We start from the raw sequence: 21,872 nt of genomic DNA, 5'->3' as shown, positions 1-21,872 counted from the left end.
AATAATTTGGTATGTACGAACAAAAGTTGATTGTACGAAGTTTTAGTATGTACGAACCTGTGAAGGCCTTTGTCCATATTTCCTGAGAGCAGCAGTGAGCTGGTCTCACGATAGAGTAAAAATGGGTGATTGGGGGATCGGCCTAGCCTAAGCTCTAGCATTTGGATCAGTCATAAGATTTGTTCTCTTTTTGCTTGAATAGAATAAAAACAATTCTTACCAATTTAGCCTACCAATAGTATTTTGAAAAATGCTGACAATATAACGATTCATTTGAATTACTATTTTTAATGCACCGTAACGATTCGCTGTATGGAAGATAAATAGATGAGTAAGAAATGAGTTCACGAAAATCATAAAATTTTTTTGAAGCAAACTGACAATCCAAATTCTTACGGTTTGTTGAGCACTGGACCAATCACTTCTCGTACAATTCGTATGCTTTTTTCTCTTTCTGGGGACTATTGCTTCTAATATCAGCGATCATTTGTGTTCGAAAAATGATGAAATCTTTCCAATCTCTGTTGTAGCAATGTTCAATGACAAATTCATTATAAGTACTTCATATGATCAATCTGTAGCACGCTGCTTAGATAGATGGATTGGGAATCAATTAATTTTGATACTTATGCTTGAATAAAAAGGATGTCCCACTGCACCTAAAAGGAGCCGCAGAATTTCAGTAAATGCATGCAAGTTATAGGGGTTTTAACAATAAAAGAATAGCAAGAAAAATTTCATTCACTCACAACTTTGATAGTATCCCGCATAAAAGTGTTAAAATTGAGAATTTAGAGTACAAAGTGAAAACCAATGATAATTGAGAGGTTCAAACAATAATTAGTCTTTTTCTTTTTTTTTTTTTCCAGTTCCAAAAGGATTTGGCCCCTCAAGGTGCTGATTTTGATTGATAAAAAATTCTCAATCCTCTTCTTGTCAATGTTTTGAAAGATCGGATCGGACCGGACGGTTCGATCAATTGAACCGCAAACCGGCCATGCCTCCGGTCTAATTCAATTAAAAACTCAAATAATTGATTGAACCGGTCAAAAACCAGTTGAACCGACAAAAATTGGAAGGTTCAACCAATTTTTATTAAGTATTTATTTTAGTTTTATTCAAAAATTTTAATACAAAAATGAATAAAAATTATTAAATATTTGAACTGGAGTCGAACCGATGAACCGATCGATCCGTAAACAGAAAGGCTTTTCGAATCACTCTCCGATCCGGGTTTAAAAACATATTGCTTCTTCTTGTTGAAGGCCTGCAAAATTTGTCCCGAATGCAGGGAGATCCACAACCACGTCCATGGTCAGTAATCAGCTGAAAAGGTGGTAACAGTAGTAAGTTCAGGGAGTTTTTGGGTGCAATCAATCAACAGCGGGAGACACAATTCTCCTTGCTTGAACAATTATAAGACTGGCAGCAGTCCTTTTCTTGACTTTTGCAGTCGCCACCACTTTCTACGCTGCAAAATCTCCTCTGAGATGTTATAGTGTCCAATTTTTATCTCCTCTTCCACGCGACTGTGTTTGTGTTCAATATTTACTTTTAGTCCTCTCTGCGTCTGCGTTATCTAGAATGCCCTTGCTCTCTTGTGGTTTTTGCTCTTGCATGCTTCTGTATTTCTCTCATGGAGAAAATCTAAAGAAATCAGGATTGGCATAGGGAAGAAAGTTACAACCTGCAAGATTGGTAAGAGCATTGAAAAAAATCCAGTGTCCATCCTGTTAAATCTGATTAAACAAACACGACGTAGCTAAGCCTAGTTCCCTCCACTCAATGATGGCAGGATCTCTCTTTTTTAAAAACATTTCTTATTAATTTAGCTTTTCATTACCCCTAATCATATGAACGTAAGTGCTATCCAAATTATGAGAGCAGATCCTCGTGGCAACAGCTATGATGATTTGATTGGTATAACAATTCCATTCCTCCTATAAAGAGCATGCAAAATTGTAGCATTTGTGCCAATGGCCAGCGGCGTTTGTCCTTGTGAGAAGGATTCCGCAACAGGAAATGGTTCATCATATCATATGAAATCTGCTTTCCTAAAAAGAAAATGAAATGAAATCGGCTTTTTCCTGAGTGCAGATGTGATGATCGGGGCACACAACATCTTTTTAAAGGAGTGGGGCACAGAACATCCTCTGAATTGTAAAATTTGTGTATCCGATTACCATGCACCAAAATCTTTTATAGATGATGCTGCCTAATTGTAGGTACTAGTGCGAAAGGCACACCCCATGTGTGTGTGCAATTTAAGGATAAATTAATTTTTATGGAATTTTTTTTAATGAATTGATGGTTTTTTTGGTAGTTATGTTAATTGGTAGTAGTTATTTTGGTAATTAAACTTTTTTTTTATATAATAACAAGTTTGCATATTTAAAGCTATCGATAGTTGCAACTAAAATTATTATGTTGGTTATATATAATTGGACAGTAAGGATTAAAAAAAAATTTAAAAAGTGATAAAAGATATTTAATGGATAATAAAAATTGATAATAGAGATAAGGGTAAATTTGAAGACGGCATAAAGTTAATACGATGTTAACTACCTACAGAGGCTTTATTATTGTCAAGATAGCTTTCGATCAAAAGAAAATTTTTCCTTTTTTGTAAGTAAAATTTGAAGTTGGCCGACTATTGAGTTTGCTTAACGAGTGATAATTACTCCACTAAAGGCCCAACTTAATGACCCACTGTCCATTGGGTTTTCTGAGCTGGGCTGTGCTAACTCAAAACAAAACTCAAAAAATAATGGGCCATATGTGACTCATGTCCTCCATACTACTCATAAAAATAAAACACTCAGCCCATCCACTTAAAGCGAGTGAAGCCTAGAGAGTTCTTTTCACTTCTGCGAGCTTCCGATCCAAACGAGTGAAGCCTGGAAATATCCAGAAAGCACCCGAGTACTCCTCGTCGAACAGAATAAATAGCCCATCGTCTCGCTCCCTTCCTCCATCAACGAAATACGATAGCTGAGTCCTAGTGCAACAGCAAACAAACACATCCGTCTCCTTCAATTCTCCAACAAGCTCTTCAATTTCCAATCCTATTGAAAATGTCGCTCATTCCAAGCTTCTTTGGCAACCGACGAAGCAGCATCTTCGACCCATTCCCATCGGACGTTTGGGATCCCTTCAGGGACATCTCCCTCCCATCGTCCTTCGCCGGCGAGACATCATCCTTTGTGAACGCCCGCGTGGACTGGAAGGAGACCCCGGAAGCCCACGTGTTCAAGGCGGACCTTCCCGGGATTAAGAAAGAGGAAGTTAAGGTTGAGGTCGAGGACGACAGAGTTTTGCAGATAAGGGGCGAAAGGAACGTGGAGAAGGAAGACAAGAGTGACACTTGGCACCGGGTGGAACGCAGCAGCGGCCAATTCATGAGGAGGTTCAGGCTGCCCGAAAATGCCAAGATGGATCAGATCAAAGCTGCCATGGAGAATGGGGTCCTTACCATCACCATCCCCAAAGAAGAGGCCAAGAAGACTGATGTCAGAGCCATTCAGATTTCTGGTTAACTAATTATTTGGTAGTAATTGTTTAGTTATGCAATAAATGTAGAGTTAAGAGCGGTTTAAGTTTGATGAATTGCCTTGGTATGTGAGAGCGTCTGTTCTGTTGGGACTTGGGATGGCTACTGTTACTATCGTACTGTGAACTAAAGTATGTATTCTGTGTTTTGTGAATAAAATGTTTTTCCTTGAGTGCAATTCGTGTTTGAATTCTTTCAGCTTTCTTTTATTCGTGTGTTGGATTTGGGAGTGATTAATAACGCAATGATTTGCCAAAGACTTGTTGCACTGATGTGTAGAACCTGTGAGTCCATGATAACGAGGTGAACCTGTGAGGTTTATTCATTTGATTCGTATTACTTGGGTTATGATAACTGATTTTTGATAATTGGAGTTAGTGGGAGCATTCTTTATGAGATTTCTTTATTTAAGTTTGTATTGCTCTTTTCAATAAAAAAAAATTTTTATTTTGTATTGCTTTGATGATGATGCAGGCTTGTAGAATGTAACTACACAAGATTTGATGAACCGGATCAAATACTGGAGGTATTCTTTATTATGTATCAGAATTAGTATGGTTTGATTCTGGATGAGATGGTATTCAAAGTACCAACAATGCCTGCCTTAGATTCTTAGAACAAACTTTTCACCTAGCAAATGAGTTGATGAAATCTATCAAGTCACTCAAGGACTTGTGTGATGAACCACCTTTATTTGTCGAGATATCCAGTTTTTGTTTCATGTCCGCCGCTCTCTGCCTCATTTCCTTGCCTTCATTTTCGACCATCAGTCTCCTTATCGCTCTCTCTATGACTCCTCTGTCTTCCACCACCTCTAGTTCCAAGCCTACCTTCCAAACATGAGTTAGGTACCTTGCATTTGCCAATTGGTCTGCGAAACAGGGTCTGCAAATCATTGGAACTGCTTCACAAAGACTCTCCAGTATTGAATTCCATCCACAGTGACTGAAAAATCCGCCCACAGCAGAATGTGCGAGAACTTCTTTTTGAGGTGCCCATTGAACTATGTGACCTCTTTCTCCAACTGCATCTTTAAAACCTTTCGGTAACTGCTCAATCCATTCTGAGCCATTGACAGAAGATGGCCGAACAACCCACAAGAATGGTTGGCCGCTATTGGCTAGTCCCCAAGCTGTCTCCTCTAGCTCTTTTGCTTCTATGCTCGCTAGACTGCCCAAGCTTAGGTAGAGGACTGACTGAGGAGCTTGCTTGTCAAGCCAAGCCATGCAACTCCTGTCTTCTTTTAAGAAGCTACTTGATGATGAGGTTGGAGCCATTTTGTGGAAAGGACCTATTGTGAATAAGGGAACTTTGTAATATTGCTTAAGCTGTGATAGTGACATAGGATCCAGCTCCTCTGTTGTGTTCAAGATGATGCCAACAGAGGATCCCAAATTGCTTGTATCTTCATAGAATTTCAGCAATGGCTGTGGTATTTCAATATTAGCGGGTATTGCAAAATCCTTAAATCGAAGAGTGCCGAGCCCAGGTACAGGTTCCAGCATCTTAGAATCTGCAACAAGTTTGGTGTCAAGGTATCATATTAATGACTGATGCTTGAAACTAACACAGGAAGTAATAGTTATGATATAAGGATCATGGAACTTTCCAGGGCATGACACATGCAACGAAAGTTGGAGACAAATAGCAGCAAAAATTTAGGAGCACCGTGCTACAATTAAGTGCATTACTAATGGTTTAAAGAAGCAAGCTAAAGTTGAAAAATAGCATGAGTTTACCTTGCAAGGGAAAATAATGTTCTGACTGAAGTTGAAGAATGGAAGGATAAACTTGCATATAAAGAGCACTGCAGGTTCCTAAGACCAAGCTGGATATATTCAAATGATTCGCCACAGAGCGGCCGAAGTGCATGATGGCATCATGAATGATACAACAGACCTGGCCATGCTTCTCCTGATCTTTCATCATCTGAGCCAGAGAACCTTGTAGAGGAGCTCTGCAGTTTTCATTTATGGCTCTGATAACGGCTAATGTATTACCAAAAGAAGTATCAAAGCCAGATAAATTGTCCTTCAATGGTAAAAAGAAGAATTCGGGATGGTTCAAAGGATTGGGAGAATTGAATTTAGTGTGTGCAACTATGACAGAGAACCCTCCAGAATGAAGAATTTGCCCCAACTGCAGCATTGGTGTGATGTGCCCCTGGTATGGATACGGGACCAATACCACGCTTCGCCTTTGATCTCTAAGTGTTGCCATCGTCTCTGTTGCCCTCCGCCAATTTTATTCTTGGTCTGATGAATTATCTGCTTCCCTTCTTGCAGTTTTTACCCCCATCATATAGATTTGTCAATCGTAGGAGAAATGCAATGACTTGGAAGTTGTCGTCATGGTCCATGCCAACTGTGACAAAGTTGTTTGTTTGGATGAAGAATTTCGCATAATTGACAATTGGCAAACGATGTCACCTAAGCGTTTTGGAATTTGGAAGTATATTTCAAGTAAACTATAGAATTTAGACGGCTAATGTCCATGGAAGTTGGACTTCGGAGATTGTTTTAGTCCTGCTTCTGGTTTACTCGTTTGTTCCCTCTTCTGTCACTCTTGGATCCAAAATCAATGTGGACGTCACGTTATTATGGCAGTGAGCGGATGTTGTTATCAACGTCGTAAATCAATGTGGTGCCCTCTATTCTGAAATTCGCAGTTTATCTTGGAAGACGTACCACTAAGAAAGTAGATTTATCCAGGGCGGCGGCGGCCTGATCCTTCTCAAGAACTTCCCCCGCTGCTTCTTTCGGCGCGGTGCCACTTATTGTCATTCTTGTCTTCCCTCCCCGCATTTCTTTCTCCACTAATCTGAAGGACTCTGCCTTCTTCCACTTCAACTTTCGCTTCTTCCTTTTTTTAGCCCCCGGAAGGTCAGCCTCTCAATAACGCGGGCTTCTGGCGTTTCTTTCCAATCAATTAATATGGGCAGAGGACTGGGAGAAGTGGTCGAATCGGTTACCGAATCAGAGACATTTCTTTGCCCTTCCTTCTTGGTTGCGAATAAATTAAAGGACGAAGACCGTTGCAAATGAGCTATCGATTGATTGATTGATTTTAGACTGATGCTCTTACAAAAGCCGGTTTCAGCTCCCGAAGCTGGTGCTGTGCATTTATAGGCGTAGAGAAGAACAATTCTGCAGAAAAGAATAGTAGTAGTAGTAGCAGCAGCACAGCGTTTTGGTAAACAAATGAAAATTGCTTTTTGTTTTGTTTTTCAATTAGTGAGGCTGGAGGGTATGCAGTGGACGCGCCCCTGTCATGCCATTTCCCTCCTTTCCATGGAAATACTCGTTCCGTTCCACTTTGATAATCCTATTTTTCTTTTTTATCTGTTCTAAATTATAGTTCACTTTCCAATTGAAAAATGTAGTTGTATTTTAATTTTTTTAAAATATCTTTAATGAGAGTTGATTTTTTTTTTTTTATTATCCATTCAAGTTTTCATAAAATTGTACTCTATTTAATATAAGGATATTTTAGAAAAATAGCAATCTAAATTTATTTTTTTAATAAAATTAATTATTTTTTTTAAATTGTGTAAAAAAAAAATAAGACTGTCAAAATAGAACGGTAAGAGTAATAAAAAACTTGCTCCTTGACAAAATAGGAGGAACCTTATCGAAATTATCACATCACGTTCATAATTATAACAACAAAACTCTTTGCTCGTACCACAAACAATACGACTAAAAGCGGGTAGTACAACATCTAAAAACTGCTAATCGCACTTCAATCACAATATTAATGAAACTAGCTAATCCCATCTCAACGAACCTTTGTTCAAAGTCGTTGGTGGCCAGGTCAACAACCTACCTATTTTCATAATTAATATCCATGAAATAACATAATTATTGAGTCCACAAAGTCAATTTCATAGGCGCGCAAAAAAAAAAAAAGTAATAATGCACGGGCTTTAATCCAGCTGAGCCTATGGAAGATCAAACTCGGCTCACATTTATTATTATTATATGTGTATATATGTATTATATATATATAATTATATATATGCACCCTAATATATATTACTATAAATGTATTATTTTGAAATATGTAATGAATAATGAGACTATTAGTATTTAGTAGAAAGAGACTTAGATTCATTAAATAAATATGTTTTTCATGTGTTATTATTATTTTTTATGTATTTTAAAAGAATCAGATACAATCATTGTTGAAAAATTTTTGCTTTATGTGTTTTAATGAACTTTTTAAAGCTTTATGTGTAGTTTTAATATTGTAATTTTCAAATTAACTTTACTACTAAATGATTCTAGTAATTATATTAAAAAAATGAAGGAGTAACAAGTGAATTTAGATAGAGTAAATCCAAATTAAACTCATAACCGAATTTATCGCGAGTTAAGGATAACTTTCACATATACTGGCGTCGCACGGGATGTTATTAAAGTCCGACTCCGATAGCGATTGACAGCTTTACCCTTTTTCGTTCTCGTTCCGTTCCGCCATCTCCGAGTTGATCGTACAGCTTGCGGACATTTTGCTAGTACAAAAGTAATGATTCAGCAGCACGACCAGCATGTACTATCATTGCAGTCCACTCCAACAACAGAGATTACTATAAAGGAGCGAACGATGCATCTGTCCATGTATAATTCGACTGTTAATCATCTCGGTTGCGAGGACACTAATTGAGAGAACACCAAGGATAAAATTTTGAGGTGGGGAGCAGAAAAATGGAGACACACATGACATTTTTTCATGGAGAGAACTGGGAAAGTGTCGTTGTCTACGTACTCCATTTGCTTGCGGTGTTTGCGATGTCAATCCTAGTTGAATGGCTATCTCATACGCGACTTATAAACTCAGACAAGAACAGCAACGTTGTTGCTGGGCTGATGCAGAGTGGACTGTATAGCATCCGGATAGCTTTGGCCTACATGGTGATGCTCAAGGTCATGTCTTTCGATGTAGGAGTATTTGTGGCGGCTGTTGGCGGATACTCTCTTGGTTTCTTGATCTTTGGCAGCCTAGTGTTTGATGAATCGGGCACGGCACCATATCACAAGCCCGCTGATCTTCCTCCCCTCAACTGCTAAATTATCCGGAGAACGCGAGATTCCATCCCATTTCTAGGCTTCTAGCTTAGATAAAAATGGGCTCTGTTCATTTGTCTCCTAGCAATTGTATAGTGATGCTAAGCGAAATTTTCATGTGCACAAGTTATTTGTCGTCCAAAATAACGCGTTCGGTAATGCTGGTATTGATCTTGTAGATTGGTTTCTTTCTGAAAATGATCCTGTAGTTTAGTTTTCTTTAAACACCTGAGAAGATGAGACTCTTTTAACACCTGATATTAGCGCTTAATTAATTGACAGGATAGTAGTATTTATCTAGTGGTAACTCACTGAAACATGTGAGAACTAACTTCACTAGTAAAAGCCAAAAGCAATATGTTTCCTTGTCCATGAAAGCCTTGAGAAACATGAGGGAGTGCACAGCACAGCACAGGCGGTAGGAGGAAGAAGGAAGGAGCTAGAAATGGAAAAGGGGAGAAGGAAGTCACTGGTAGGTAGGCTACGAGCTGTCGCTATATACTCTTTCATCTACGCGGACTCTGTCTCTCTTTTCTTTCTTTCTTTCTTTCTTTCTTCCTTTTTACCCCAGTAACCAATAGCATTTGATTAGAGAAGAAGGAACCTATCGTTCGTGTCAATAAAATTGTCCAAGAAGTCAAAAGGATTCTTATTTAATTTGGATAGTCGTAGTCATTTTTGTCATTTTTTTTATTTAATTTTACTATTATTAATTGTAATTGTAGTGTCGACAAGGGAATATATGAACGAAAACGCACTGGATCAGCATCAGAGGAAAGGCAAGGCCATTGACTCGATTCACGCTGATTTTTAGTTCGTTTTAGGGTTTTCACCTGATTTTTGTTTTTCATTAGCTTAGACTATTAAAACCTATAAATGAGCATATCTAAGATCCTTTGTATTAATTCTGTTTATCAATTGTTAATCAAAAGTTCCAATTGTTGCGAGTTTTCTTGTATTTTTTTAAGGGTTGATCTTGAATCACCCTTTTGGTTTTCTTGTGGAGAAGCATTTGTGTAACCCCCTTTCCTGTTGATTCGCTTCTGAGACAGTGTCAATGTTTCTTGATTGAAGAATTGATGGCAATCCCTATTATATTTGGGGATAATTTAGAAAAGCTCTGCGAAGACTTAATTATGACTAGGCACTTAGCACCCTAATTGTATGGAATACCATACTTACCTTCCTTGTCACTATAAAATGACCATATTAGCCCTACTTTAAGACTCAACTTACATAGCAATTTAGAGGGCCTAAGAAAATTAAAGAAAAACAAAACCAAACACAAGTCACATTCTCTTCAAGCATTTTTCTTTCTTTCTTTTTCTATTTGTGCTTTGTAATAGTGTCCCTTAATGTACTTCAAGCCACCTTCCACCCTTGCATAATGTTCTTTTCTGACTAATGAAAAAGTTAATTTTTGCTTTAAAAGAAGAAAAAAGTCTATGTCAATACTTTCCTTACATTTTTAAAATTATGCTTTTTTTCTTTCCTAAATATTTGGTTGTTAGTTGGTAGTTCGTGATTATTGTAGTAGCAACAAAGCTAGCATTATTGGTGTTGTGTGGTGATGCTAGTGATGGACTTGAACAAAAGGCATTACAATAGTTTGTTTTATTATTCTCTTTCTTTATTCAGCACAAGTGCAAATTGGGTATTTTTGTTTAAAATTGCTGCTATTTATGATGTTTTGCTATCCAAACAACAAAAATAGGGGAGGTATCTATGATTTCAAAACATAAGGGGTGCTGAGTGAAATTGTCATAAACCCCAACGGAGATTTCTGAAACTATCCCTTATATGTATGGTAGGTAGTTGATATTTCTTGCTTGAAGAGTTATGGCAATACCCCTTACGGTGGTGGGTTGGTTGTTATTTCTTGCTTCGAGAGTTGTGGCAATTCCTGTTATGGTACGATAATCACCCGACGATATTAGCTAAATTAGTAGTATATTCCCATATGTATATTGATGGAAAATCAAGAAAAACGTAATTTTAGATTTAGCATGAGAAATGGAGTACTAATAGGCACCAATGATCTCATAAAAAGCAAATATTCCAGCTTGTTACTTATTATTACTCCTTAATGCTAATGAACCACTTATTTAGGCTACATCAATAAGAAACAGGAATATTAGCTTGTCACCTTGCAAGTAATTTTGGAACTTAAAAAGACAAGAAAAAGAATTGAAATTGGATATTTAGATTTTGATAGACAGAAGAAGAGACTTTAAGCCTTCTCGATACTTTTCAAAAGCAAAATCAAAATAACCAATTTGTGTGTAAGAATGTCATTTTACTATCTTCTGTATGGGTTCTGCAATCCAAAGCAAGGATAATGAACGCATTTAAGAATTACACATACCAATATAGGAAAATTTTATTTGTATTTAGACTTTCAAGAAATCCCATCTGCAACCGGTTTTTTTTTTTTTTTTGTTTTTTTATAAATAGTAAGAAGTAATTTATCACCGTACGCCTAGACCCCAGACGTGAACCCTATCTATTTATGGTACACATTCCAAATCGTTTGGCTGTACGATAGAAACGAAAAATGTCCTGCCCAGCTCCGTCTTTTGTACTACAATAATTTTACTACGTTGTACTGCAAAATTCTGAAGAGTACCGCAACAACCTACTACTATTGCTAACAAACTATTTAAGTGGAAAATTGAGGCCAGACAGTTCTGTTTCAGACTTTCCAAATCTCGAAGTAGAAAAGAAAAGAAGAAAAACACTCGAATGATGGCCGGAATGAACGATAGTAGCCATATGCATGGGGTGGGAGCTATGAACAACGGCACCGGAGGAGGAGGAGGAGGGATGTCGATGATGCCCCATCGGCATATGATGATGCACATGACTTTCTTCTGGGGGAAAAATGCTGAGATCCTCTTTTCGGGTTGGCCGGGATACGACAATTTGGGCATGTACGTCTTAGCCCTTGTGATTGTTTTCGTTCTTACTGTGGTGGTTGAGTGGCTCTCCGCCTGCAAATTCATCAAAGAAAGTTCTAACAACAACGTCGCCGCCGGGCTGGTTCAGACTCTGATGTACGGAATCAGGATTGGGCTGGCTTATATGGTGATGTTGGCAGTGATGAGTTTTAATGCAGGTGTGTTTCTTGTGGCTGTTGCCGGTCACGCTTTAGGGTTTTTCTTTTTCGGGAGCAGGGCATTTAATCCGTCATCCGGGACTGGCAAGACGTCCGATCTTCCTCCCTTGAGTTGCTGAGGATTTCATGTTTTCGGAAGGATGAGACGAGTGAGTGTGTGTGTGTTTTTTTTTTCCAAGAATGATATGATAATTACAGTAGCAGTCATATTTTGAACTCTGAATTATTATTATTATTTTTTAAAAGTCAAATTTGTTTTGAAGTTAATCGCACGTCACGTTTGTAATACTGATTGCAATCCAATTCCATTTTGTAGATAAACCAATTGAGTATTGAAATATGGTTCAAAATTGGCCTCATTTTCTAGATATATATAATGTGCAAGTAGTTACTCCATAAAAAAATACAAAAAAAGGTCCAAATTAAATAGCTGTACAGAAAGGGTCACTTAGCACAACGGAATGGAATTTAATCCATGATTACTAAGAGTTATGCCAATAATAGCACTAGTAGCATTACTTGATTTATTTAGATGAGCCGTGTGAATGAATGTCCGATTTTTTTTTTTTTTTTTTGTCAATCGTTACTTTTATTTATAGTATGCTACATTATTCTAATATAAGGGAGAGACCCAACTGGATCTAGGGGCCGGTGAGGATTAAATCACCACCGCACCGGACAGGACAGGTGCACTAATTTCCGATTGTTGCCCACACAAAAATTCATACAACCTCTACTCTCTCTACTCGAGACCCAAACGCTATGATAAAACTCTCCAACAAACCAAACCATCGGTAAGAGATTCAACAAATAATAATCGCGTGCACATGAAGGTAATACTCATAAAAGACGCATGAATCTCTGCCTTGCTTGCTTATTGAGATTTCCTATATTTTCAAGCATCGACAATTCCTAAACAAATGCCACTAAAAGTTCTGTGTGTAACATTTTCATCGCGTAACACTCCGTTTGGATTAGCTATCTTTTGGGGTATTTTTAAAAAAAATTTATTGTAACGGAGTTTTTATAGTATATTTTTGGATATTTTTTAAAAAATTTTTGAAATATTTAAGAGTAGTAGAGTTTTTTAAATATATTTTGAAATTTTTTTAAACTTTAAAAAAATTTAGACTACTTTTGAGAGTATATTTTAGAGTATTTTTTTAAAAAATTTATAATATTTAAAAAACTGAAGGATCCCAACAGAGAGCATACTAACTAAAGATCAGACTAAAATTTATTTTATTTTTAGTTTTTTTTTTAAAATAAGGTTAAGTAGATACTTGCGGCAGTAATATCAAAAGCTGGTCCAGATCCGACAATTCACCGCGGATCAAACTTACCTTAGCCATTTTGGGCACACTGCAAGCAAAAAGCCCACATCCCAAGACACAAAGCCCAGATTTTGTCCAAGAATTGCTGCCATGATTGATAGGCGTACACGCCAACGTCCTTCCATTTGTGTATCTCTGATGCTAGCCCACAAAAAGCTAACGTCATTCCGACTAATTTGATATTCAGCAGTTGTCCAAAATCATGCTTAAAAATTTGGTTGACAAAATGAACTAGAAAAAACAAAAAGATTCGGTGATAATTTTTTGTGCTGAGACAACTTGAATACGTTTTCCTTTTCCATGATATAAAAGTCAACTACCCTTTCATATAATTGTAGGCTGATTAGTGTGACAAGCAAATTCGCTTATATTCATCTTCAAATCTTGAAACACAAAATCTTGTTCGGGATGCTTTCATTTTCTCCCCATAATAAAGAGACTCACGTGCGTTCGTGCATGATGTAATCTTCTGCATTTTATTTTTTTTTTTATCAGTCGTTACTTATCTAACCTATACTTACTTTTATTTCTACTTGAACGTATTTCAAGAAAGGACCCGACTGGTCTGTTAGAGTACTGATGGGGATTGAACTACGATCGCACCATACGGGTGCATTACGCACTCGCACGGATTTAGAAGAAGTCATTTAAAGTGACAAGTCATATATAGTGGCGAGTGATGGGAGTTAAGATTTTAACCTTACAAATCAGTCTGTTGCTTGCTCGTGCAGAATATGTGCTACAGCATTTTTCTCCCCCCAAATCAGTTTGTTGAATGACCATATGATTAGCAGAAATTGGAGCAATAGAGTGCTGAACTACCACCACTGAAAACAAATCTTCGGTGCTTCAACTTTAATTAACGACAGGATACATACTACAAAGGTATAAATCCATCTAGGACACGTGCTTTTAGGGGATAGTCACTGTTGAAAATTTCAATTTTCAACGCGGAGTAAAATTTAAACTTGACCCGCCAATGAAATAAAAAATAAGAATCATGACGTGCTTAAAGGAAATAACATTCACGAGTGTTAGATCCCACGCTAAATGATTGATACGGGTTATCCAATAAAAGTCGCTTTAAGGCGGTGCCATGTATATTATTTCACCGGTGGGAAATCAAGTCCAAATGTGATGGATCAGTGCATCACATTTGAAAAAAGACTAGGAAAATTGAAAACTCCTTTCGGCATAATTTAACTACAGTGGATTCATAACTAGGGGTGTTCATATTTAAAAAATAAATAAATAATTGGCTGATCCAATCTAGATCGAATTTCGAATATCGATAAAACGGAATTCAAAAAAATCAAAATATAATTTCCCCGAATTAACGATTCGGGAATAGACGTTAACAATACATTATCGAATTACCGATTACCTGTCGAATTATCAAAAAATTTTATAATATAATGTTATATATATATATATATTACTAAATATAAGAGTAACTCTTAATCGTATTACTAAATACTAATTAGCTTACTTAACTATAACTATATTTGAAAGTCAAATTTTGATGAAAATTGACATGATAGAGTTTAGTTTGACAATTAAATTTCAAATTCTTGTTTACTTCAATTTTGTTTAAGAATTAAGACTACGAGCTAGGACTTTGGATTACAAACCCTTTTTTTTTTTTTTTTTTGCATATCATGTTTGTTCGAGTTAAGTTGATTGAATAATTTCTTAAGAAAATTTAACTAACTGTTGACATTTCGAATATTCCCGAATCACCAGTTCTCTAATCTAAATTATCAAACTAAAGTTTGGATGATAAATATTAAAAAAATTGATTTCCAAACTACCAAAATGTTTTCTTTAGCGTATTCCCCCGATTACCGAACACCCCTAATCATAGCGTGTAATCGGACAATTCATCCGTTTGACTTTTCTAATCGCTCTCACCTACTGCGATCATGTCCAGAAGCAATTCTGCTTTAAAAAATGAGAAAGCTGATAACAGATATATATATTTCTGACCTTTTTGTATTTGAACAAAAAATAAAGGAAAACATCAAAGGCGATAGATAATTTGCTGATGATTTGACGTTGTGTTTTTCCCTTTTCTGACCAACACGATACATTACTTGGTTGCCAGAGGTCTGACAATTCGTCAACTCAAATTTCACACAGCACGAAAATTGTGCATTTCGATGGTGTGTATGTATTTTATACGCCTGGATATACATGTATTGTTCCACAGAGAAATCATGCTTGATACTAATTGATATCCAGTTGGACCAGTGAGGAAAGTTGCCTAATACAAAACCAAGTTCAATTCTTCTGAAAAGAATCCTTGTTTCGACTCTTATACTGCTGACACTGACACACAAGCATTACGACTTTTATGCATGTTTCAGAGAGAGAAATGTCTCTGTCTCTCACATCTGTTCCTGCTCCAGCTAGCGCAGGATCAGAAAGATGGAAAAGTGACGTAGGTGGAATATTTATTGAGATCATTTCGGCGGTGGTTGGCCGGCCCATGTAGGCCATCCCCCGGCCGATTTCCCCGCCGCACACTTCTATTATTCCATTTCCGCACCATCATGACGGAGGAGTACTTTGGATGCGCCTAGATTAGGTGCTGTCTACGCCCGCCACAGGTAGATAGATGGGGGCATTGCAACGCTAATAATCTCTCTATCCATTATCATTATGTGGAGAGTGAGGAGTGGAGGTTTTGGGTGCTATTGCTGCTGGCACGACCACCACTCGATGAGTTGATTTTGACGTTTGCAGCCGTATACCTGCCATCCAAGAATCAAGTGGGTGTGTGTAATATCGAACAGTCAAAAAGTGCTTTCGTAGTCCCTCTGTCGGCTGCAATTCCTCATGAATGAGCGCTTTCACACGGAACTACTAGTCCCATTCGTCAACGCAGTCCATATGAAAGATTTACTATAAGATCTTTCTCCCAGGTCTAAGGATTGAAAATGTGCTGCTATGTACTGCTACAAGTAGTAGTGTAATGTTGTTGAAAAGCGTTTTACATCTGCACGCTTGTATTCGAATCGGTGTTTTATTACAAATCACAAGTTTCATATTAGCTGATGATCAAGAATTTCTTTATCAACCGGCATCTACTTTTACTTCAGAAATACGTATGGACATGGATTTCTGCTTAACTAAGCAAGAACCAAGTAGATAGGATTTCTATTCCGCTTCCACCCAATTCCTATCATCCACCCCATAAATAAAACATGAAAGGGTTACACAACCGACTACAAATATCTTTGTCTACAACAGTTGGGCCAAAAAAAAAAAGCAGCGGAGTGAAAAGAACATCTAATATAGCAAGTCATAGGCTAGTACTTTTTGCATCAAAACTAGTTAATGATATAGATTGGATAAATGACTTCCCAAGTATGTTGATAGAAGCAAATAGGATAGATGCAAGGGCTGTTGCACCTTTCGTACATAATTCTTATATTATCAAGTGTTAATATATACTCCCAATAACGTAACGAACAGCCCTGGATAATCCTTGTATTATCAAATGTTAATATATACTCCCAATAACGTAACGAACAACCCTGGACATCGTGGTAGGCAACCAAAAAAAAAATATAACAATAATAATAACGTAATGAACCAACCAAAGTAGCTTCTCTTTTTGAATATTCACGGGAACATCTTCTTATAGCATAAGGACAGCCAGTTCTTTTTTACACAGGAATTCAACAAAGAGTCACCCTCCTATCCAATCACATTACTGCGCTTAGCCAGCAAACCTACAAACGCACTCCCATCTCAATTATTCGTTTCTATAACACAAACAAATATATGTTATTATTGATTCCTTCTTATTCCGTCAACCAATTTTGACAATCCCGCCCGGCCTCCACCACCTTTAGCAGAGGGCAAGTGCTGAGAGCGACACAATTCTCAGCTCAATAGCTACTACTACTGCTACTAGTATTATATTATTATTATTATTGCAAGGCTTCCTGCAGATTCTTGGCATATCATTTATTTGAACCAAGAAAGTCCAAACCCTTTCTTTTAGTATTTTATTTGCAATAACTTATTTTGTCTTCATCAACAATCTCTTGACACCTTCCAGCCCGCCCAAGACGATCATTTAATACGTCCACTCTTGAGGTAACTGCACATCCTGCAGGTGGCTGGTTTCGGCCTCTGCCTCTGCCGCTGCCGGCCGAGTCTGGAATTCTGCATGTTCCTTTCGTTGTGAAAGCAAACCATTTATTCTTGCCAATACCTCTGTAAAACAAATCCAGGCCACCAAAAAAATTTTTTTTTAAAAAAAAGGAAAAGAAAAATTGCATCCTCAGTCTCCCTCCCGTACCGTACGTACTAGGCTATTAATCTGTTTTTTAGAATCGGCTCAGACATACACCGGTAGATGTTGCTTTACCAGCAACCAAACCAACTAACTCGGCCAGCTTAAATTTAATCAGGGAGGCTGCGTAGAAAGGTGGGTGAGTGGGATGGGAAAGTACCATTTTGCCAAGGGAGATTAGTAGTAGCAGAGGAGGCAGCATTTGAGGGCGACGGCGCACCCACCGTGTTGAAGTGCTGTTGCAGCGCCTGTAGCACCCTCGCCGGTATTAGAACCGTCGAGCATCCTGATACGTCCATAGAATTAGAAGAAGGCAACCACCAAACAAAAAAAGGAAAAGAAAAGAAAAAGAGAGTCAAATTACTTGTGAATTATTCATTGCTCCTACAGTCCAGTCTCACACTCGAGATTATTCATTACTAGTAGATACATGTATATATTTTTGCCTTTCATTCAGAGCCAGAGTTTGAGTGGTCAGCATTGATTCCATCTTTAGACACGTATCTCTGCAGAGATACTTGAATGGAGGAACCCAAAATTAATTAACGAATCGAGTGGATGAGTGGATCCCGCGCCAGCCAGCCAGCCAGCCAGCCAGCGACAGAAAGATTCTGGGGCCAAGCCTCCTATGCATGTGTGCTGCCCTGCCCAATTTGCATATTCCGGAATCCATTCCTCTACTTCTCTCTTATATTATTATTAACTTGAGTGTGAAAATTACAGCTCAGTTTTGATGGGTATGGAATCTCAGCCTCCCCCAAGGACTCCTTGATCACGAAGGGGGGTCCATCACTTGCTGCGTTCGGTCACAACCAAACAACTGCAGGATCCAAAACTTCTTAGTAGTTAGTACTACCAGTTTCTTTATACTGTCCAACAGATTCCGCATCCATCCTTCCACCCACCCTCGCACACCCACCCAACCACCCTTCAACAACGTAGTATTAGCAGCAAGTATTAAACTAACCTACATAATTTCTAGAGTTTTAACTCGTAATTGATTAATGAGTTTTTTAATAAACTGAATATTTATCGGCAAACAAGAAGGTTTTATTACATTTCTAGAATCACTCCAACTGAATAAATGATATTTTAAACGTAGTGCTGCTTATACGGGAAAGAAGTGCAGTAAAGAAGTACTACTTATATTCAAAAGGTGAAAAGAACAAAAAGGGATTTTTTTTTTTTCCTTTTCTGTAATTTTAAGTTTTAATTACTGCAATGGGAAAAACCACAAACAGCAAAATATCATCTTGATTCAGGCATATAGACAAGTTCCACCATCTAGTAGTAATTTGTATTAGGAACTAGAGATACTGACTCTTTTTCTTTTTTATTATTTCTGTAGAAAAAAATATTAAAGTAATTTTTTTTTTTAAAAAAAGAAAGAACAAAAGAGATTGTAAAAAAAAGCGTGAAGAAGTAACCGGTGAGTGAGTAGGCAGTTACCGGATTTTCTTTTGGGTTCGGGTGTGCTGTAAGTTGCACTGGGCAAGAATACACCTGTGCCAGAAGACCCGTTTCGTTCGGATCCTCCAAGAAAAATTGCCCGCATACCCGATCCAGCCGTAGGGAATAGAGGAGCACTAGGCTTTTTGGTGTGGCCGTATCTCTTTGCCTTGCCTTTGTTCTGCATGCTCTGTTGTTCCTTGTGCTGAAGTAGCTGCTGCTGCTGCTGCTGAGTTGATTCAGTCGCCTTGGCTTGTCTTCCCCCGTACGAACCTTGTTTTCTCATTTGTGGTTGATTTTTCAACTGATAAATCTGCCATTAAAAAAAAAGGTAGTAATTAAGTTGCCTTTAATTAGCCATCGGTTGGATAGTAATTAATTCAAAAATTGGTACCACCTAACACAGAGTAAGTAATCCTACTACCACTTCAATTCCTTACTTGGACTGGTGGGAACTGTTCATCAGTTGAATCGTCGTCTGGGTGAATCCCTGTATTCAGGTTCTTAGCACTTGCAAGGTCTGAAGTGGGATTCTCAGATTTGTTCACGAATCCCTGACTGTTGTAGTAACAAACTGAGCCGGACTTCAACTTGGACCAGTCAGCAGCTGTACTTGTATGATCAATTGCCTTCCGTATCTATTCAAAACCAAGAAAAAAAAAAAAAGGACATGAATTTAGATATGCATCCAAAAAATTTTGATACTAGAATATATTCACCAAAGAAACCAAAAAGTACCTCAGAGTTTTCGGGGACGTAATTGAAAACTGAACTTTCATGATCTTGATTGTTATTATTATTATTATTATGATTGTCGTCGTCGTCGTCGTCATCATCATCCTGGAGCATGTACTCTGCCATCTGACGAGTCAACTCAGAAATGAACAATTCTTGATCATCTTCTTCACTTTCATTACTCTCGGACGTCGACCCCAACTCCGAACTAATCGGAGAGCTAAATTCCGACCAAGACGAGCACGCTGATCCACCAAAACTGAAATTTGATTCCAAACTACGCAACCCTTTTGGCGAAACCATGATACTACTACTATTATTATTGCTGCTGCTGTTGCTGTAATCTTCGGAGGAAACATCATGGTCTTCTTGGTGGAATAATTCAGATGGAAGCAAACGAGTTTCTCTCTCGTGGGAAGCCATAAAACGAAGCCAGCAGCATACGATTACCTTTAGCTGATCGTAGCGCCAGGCTTTGTAGCAGTACTAGTAAAGTTCAACAGTGAAAGAACGGTAAGGACTCGGTACAGAGTTGTTGATGATGTTGTAGTAGCAGAAGTAGTGGGAGAAACTGATAGAAATGAGAATTGAGATGCACTTAATGAATAAGTAATTGAGAGGTGGTGGGGCTTTGATAAATTTAAAGATTCCTTCCCAAATCACTCGTATTTTTGGGGCGTTTGGCAAAGCATTTAAAGGTGGTTTGGGGCAGGTAATCGGGTTTGGAAAAACTCCACATATTTGGTCAGGAGTTCAGTTGGGGTTTAGTAGTTGGATCCTACATTTGTCTACCCACGCAATCCACCCGCCATTTGTTGGTGGCAGGGATTTTTGTTGGGGATAATTTCATAAACCTCTAGGAAGTTATTGATAATTTTATTGAGCTCCCTTAAAATTTTAAAAATTGCATGTTATCACCTTTGATTTGATGCTTTTGGCAACCAAACCTTAAATTTGGTCAAAAATCTAAACGAATATCCCAAAATACCATCGCCTTACAATGTTCAATTACTTTCTAAAGCAATACTAATATAGTCTTTTGTACAATATAAGAAAAGATTGTCAAATTTTCAGTACCAAATTTATTGTTTAATAAGCAATTATAACAATAACTCTATCGTCAATAAGCATGTTTTTTTTTCTGAATTGGAGAAGAAAGCGTCGTGTCATCACTACTCTTTTAGGGTTTGTGGATTTTGGATTGGTAAAATTATCATAGTAGTTTTGGATTCCCTTTTTTTTTTATTGAGTTAGTGTTGCTTGTGAAACAATAATTATAAAACCCACTCTTTGCATGTGCACACCCAACAAGAGAGTTTTATTAAACTGGTAAGATTGATATTGTCATTTTAGATGGATAAGAGAGGTAAGTGTAATTTTTAAAATCTCAAGGGAGCTTAGTGAAATTATAAAAAATTTTAGGAGGGAGGGGTTCTGAAATTATTTCTTTTTATTGACGTCAACAATACCATGGTTTTTTATAGTTGGGGTTGCTTTACAATACTACTATGGTTGTATAGTTGGGGTTGCTTTAACTTATTTCACCGGTTCACCTGCATGGTTGACTTAGCATGTTAGGTTTGGGGGATAGGCCACCATACTTAACCTCTAAGGCTGATCCGAATTCTGTGAAGCCCTGTGTATGAACAGGAGATTATTTAAAATAATGGTGGTAGTAGTATTTTTTGTAACGTCATGTAAGTGTAATAAAAAAAATAAAAATTTATATTTAAAATTATATCTGTGATACAAGTAAATAAATAATGACAATCCAAACACTCTTTTTGACAAACCAAATACTGTACAATTTGGTTGTCTTTTGCCATTTGGGGCGGGGGATTCAGCCATACTATTACTGCCACCATAGATGTCTGTATCCGATGTAGAAGCAATACAAACAAGTTTAACTAATGCTTCCACATGGACAGCCGATGGAGTCTACTTTGCAATTAGCATGTTCCCAGGAGCGGCCAAAACACAGAAAAAAGCCCACTAGTATTTATTCGTTGTCTTTTTTGGGATCTTTAACCCAGGGACGAACAGGAAGTCTAGTGATTAAGGAAAGTTATATGCTTTCACGCGCGGTTGAGTTGAGGAGCGGCCTTACCGGATGCTTAAGAAAAATCCGATAAGAGTAGCATCACTCTGTCCTTGCTCTTAGTTGTTTTGAATTTTACAAAATCTAATTATAAAAACTATTTGTAGAGTATAATCAGAAGAAGTAAAAACTACTCTTTAAGTGATCATATATTTTAATTTTTTATTATTAAAAATATATATAATCAGAATACAAAATCAATCAAAAATACCATAAAAA

General features: G+C 37.5%; 4 protein-coding genes and 1 long non-coding RNA gene across 5 annotated transcripts; 3 read left to right on the top strand and 2 right to left on the bottom strand.

Annotated features, from left to right (window-relative positions):
* The first annotated feature begins 2,901 nt into the window (after positions 1-2,901).
* Positions 2,902-3,728, top strand: LOC113729577 (17.5 kDa class I heat shock protein-like). Its single transcript, XM_027253856.2, has one exon. The coding sequence runs from the start codon at positions 3,075-3,077 to the stop codon at positions 3,534-3,536; it is 462 nt and encodes a 153-aa protein (XP_027109657.2). The 5' UTR covers positions 2,902-3,074; the 3' UTR covers positions 3,537-3,728.
* A 321-nt stretch (positions 3,729-4,049) lies between these two features.
* LOC113729565 (UDP-glucose iridoid glucosyltransferase) lies at positions 4,050-6,783 on the bottom strand. The gene is made up of 2 exons (XM_027253846.2): positions 5,290-6,783; positions 4,050-5,063 (listed from the first exon to the last, which is right to left on the bottom strand). Exons 1-2 carry the CDS (start codon positions 5,768-5,770, stop codon positions 4,177-4,179), a joined length of 1,368 nt encoding a protein of 455 aa, XP_027109647.2. The 5' UTR covers positions 5,771-6,783; the 3' UTR covers positions 4,050-4,176.
* Positions 6,784-7,990: 1,207 nt separating this feature from the next.
* On the top strand, positions 7,991-9,612 carry LOC140036593 (uncharacterized). The gene is made up of 2 exons (XR_011840147.1): positions 7,991-9,092; positions 9,342-9,612. It is a non-coding gene; the product is annotated as an uncharacterized lncRNA (long non-coding RNA).
* Positions 9,613-11,361: 1,749 nt separating this feature from the next.
* LOC113729555 (copper transporter 6-like) lies at positions 11,362-11,850 on the top strand. Its single transcript, XM_027253837.2, has one exon. The coding sequence runs from the start codon at positions 11,362-11,364 to the stop codon at positions 11,848-11,850; it is 489 nt and encodes a 162-aa protein (XP_027109638.2).
* A 4,808-nt stretch (positions 11,851-16,658) lies between these two features.
* LOC113729543 (uncharacterized) lies at positions 16,659-20,220 on the bottom strand. The gene is made up of 5 exons (XM_027253831.2): positions 19,559-20,220; positions 19,261-19,458; positions 18,821-19,133; positions 17,532-17,657; positions 16,659-17,292 (listed from the first exon to the last, which is right to left on the bottom strand). Exons 1-5 carry the CDS (start codon positions 19,976-19,978, stop codon positions 17,153-17,155), a joined length of 1,197 nt encoding a protein of 398 aa, XP_027109632.2. The 5' UTR covers positions 19,979-20,220; the 3' UTR covers positions 16,659-17,152.
* Between the last annotated feature and the right edge of the window lie 1,652 nt (positions 20,221-21,872).

Source organism: Coffea arabica, chromosome 1c (genome assembly GCF_036785885.1).
Source record: "Coffea arabica cultivar ET-39 chromosome 1c, Coffea Arabica ET-39 HiFi, whole genome shotgun sequence".
NCBI lineage: Eukaryota > Viridiplantae > Streptophyta > Magnoliopsida > Gentianales > Rubiaceae > Coffea > Coffea arabica.
Note: the sequence above shows the minus strand (reverse complement) of the source record. Positions and strands in the feature narration are given on the sequence as shown.

Coding starts and splice junctions, on each gene's coding strand:
- LOC113729577 (XM_027253856.2), top strand. CDS start 3,075: ATGTCGCTCATTCCAAGCTTCTTTGGCAACCGACGAAGCAGCATCTTC.
- LOC113729565 (XM_027253846.2), bottom strand. CDS start 5,770: ATGGCAACACTTAGAGATCAAAGGCGAAGCGTGGTATTGGTCCCGTAT. Junction 5,064..5,289: donor ACATTATTTTCCCTTGCAAG/GTAAACTCATGC, acceptor AACTTGTTGCAG/ATTCTAAGATGCTGGAACCT.
- LOC113729555 (XM_027253837.2), top strand. CDS start 11,362: ATGGCCGGAATGAACGATAGTAGCCATATGCATGGGGTGGGAGCTATG.
- LOC113729543 (XM_027253831.2), bottom strand. CDS start 19,978: ATGGCTTCCCACGAGAGAGAAACTCGTTTGCTTCCATCTGAATTATTC. Junction 19,459..19,558: donor ACGTCCCCGAAAACTCTGAG/GTACTTTTTGGT, acceptor GGTTTTGAATAG/ATACGGAAGGCAATTGATCA. Junction 19,134..19,260: donor AACAGTTCCCACCAGTCCAA/GTAAGGAATTGA, acceptor TTTTAATGGCAG/ATTTATCAGTTGAAAAATCA.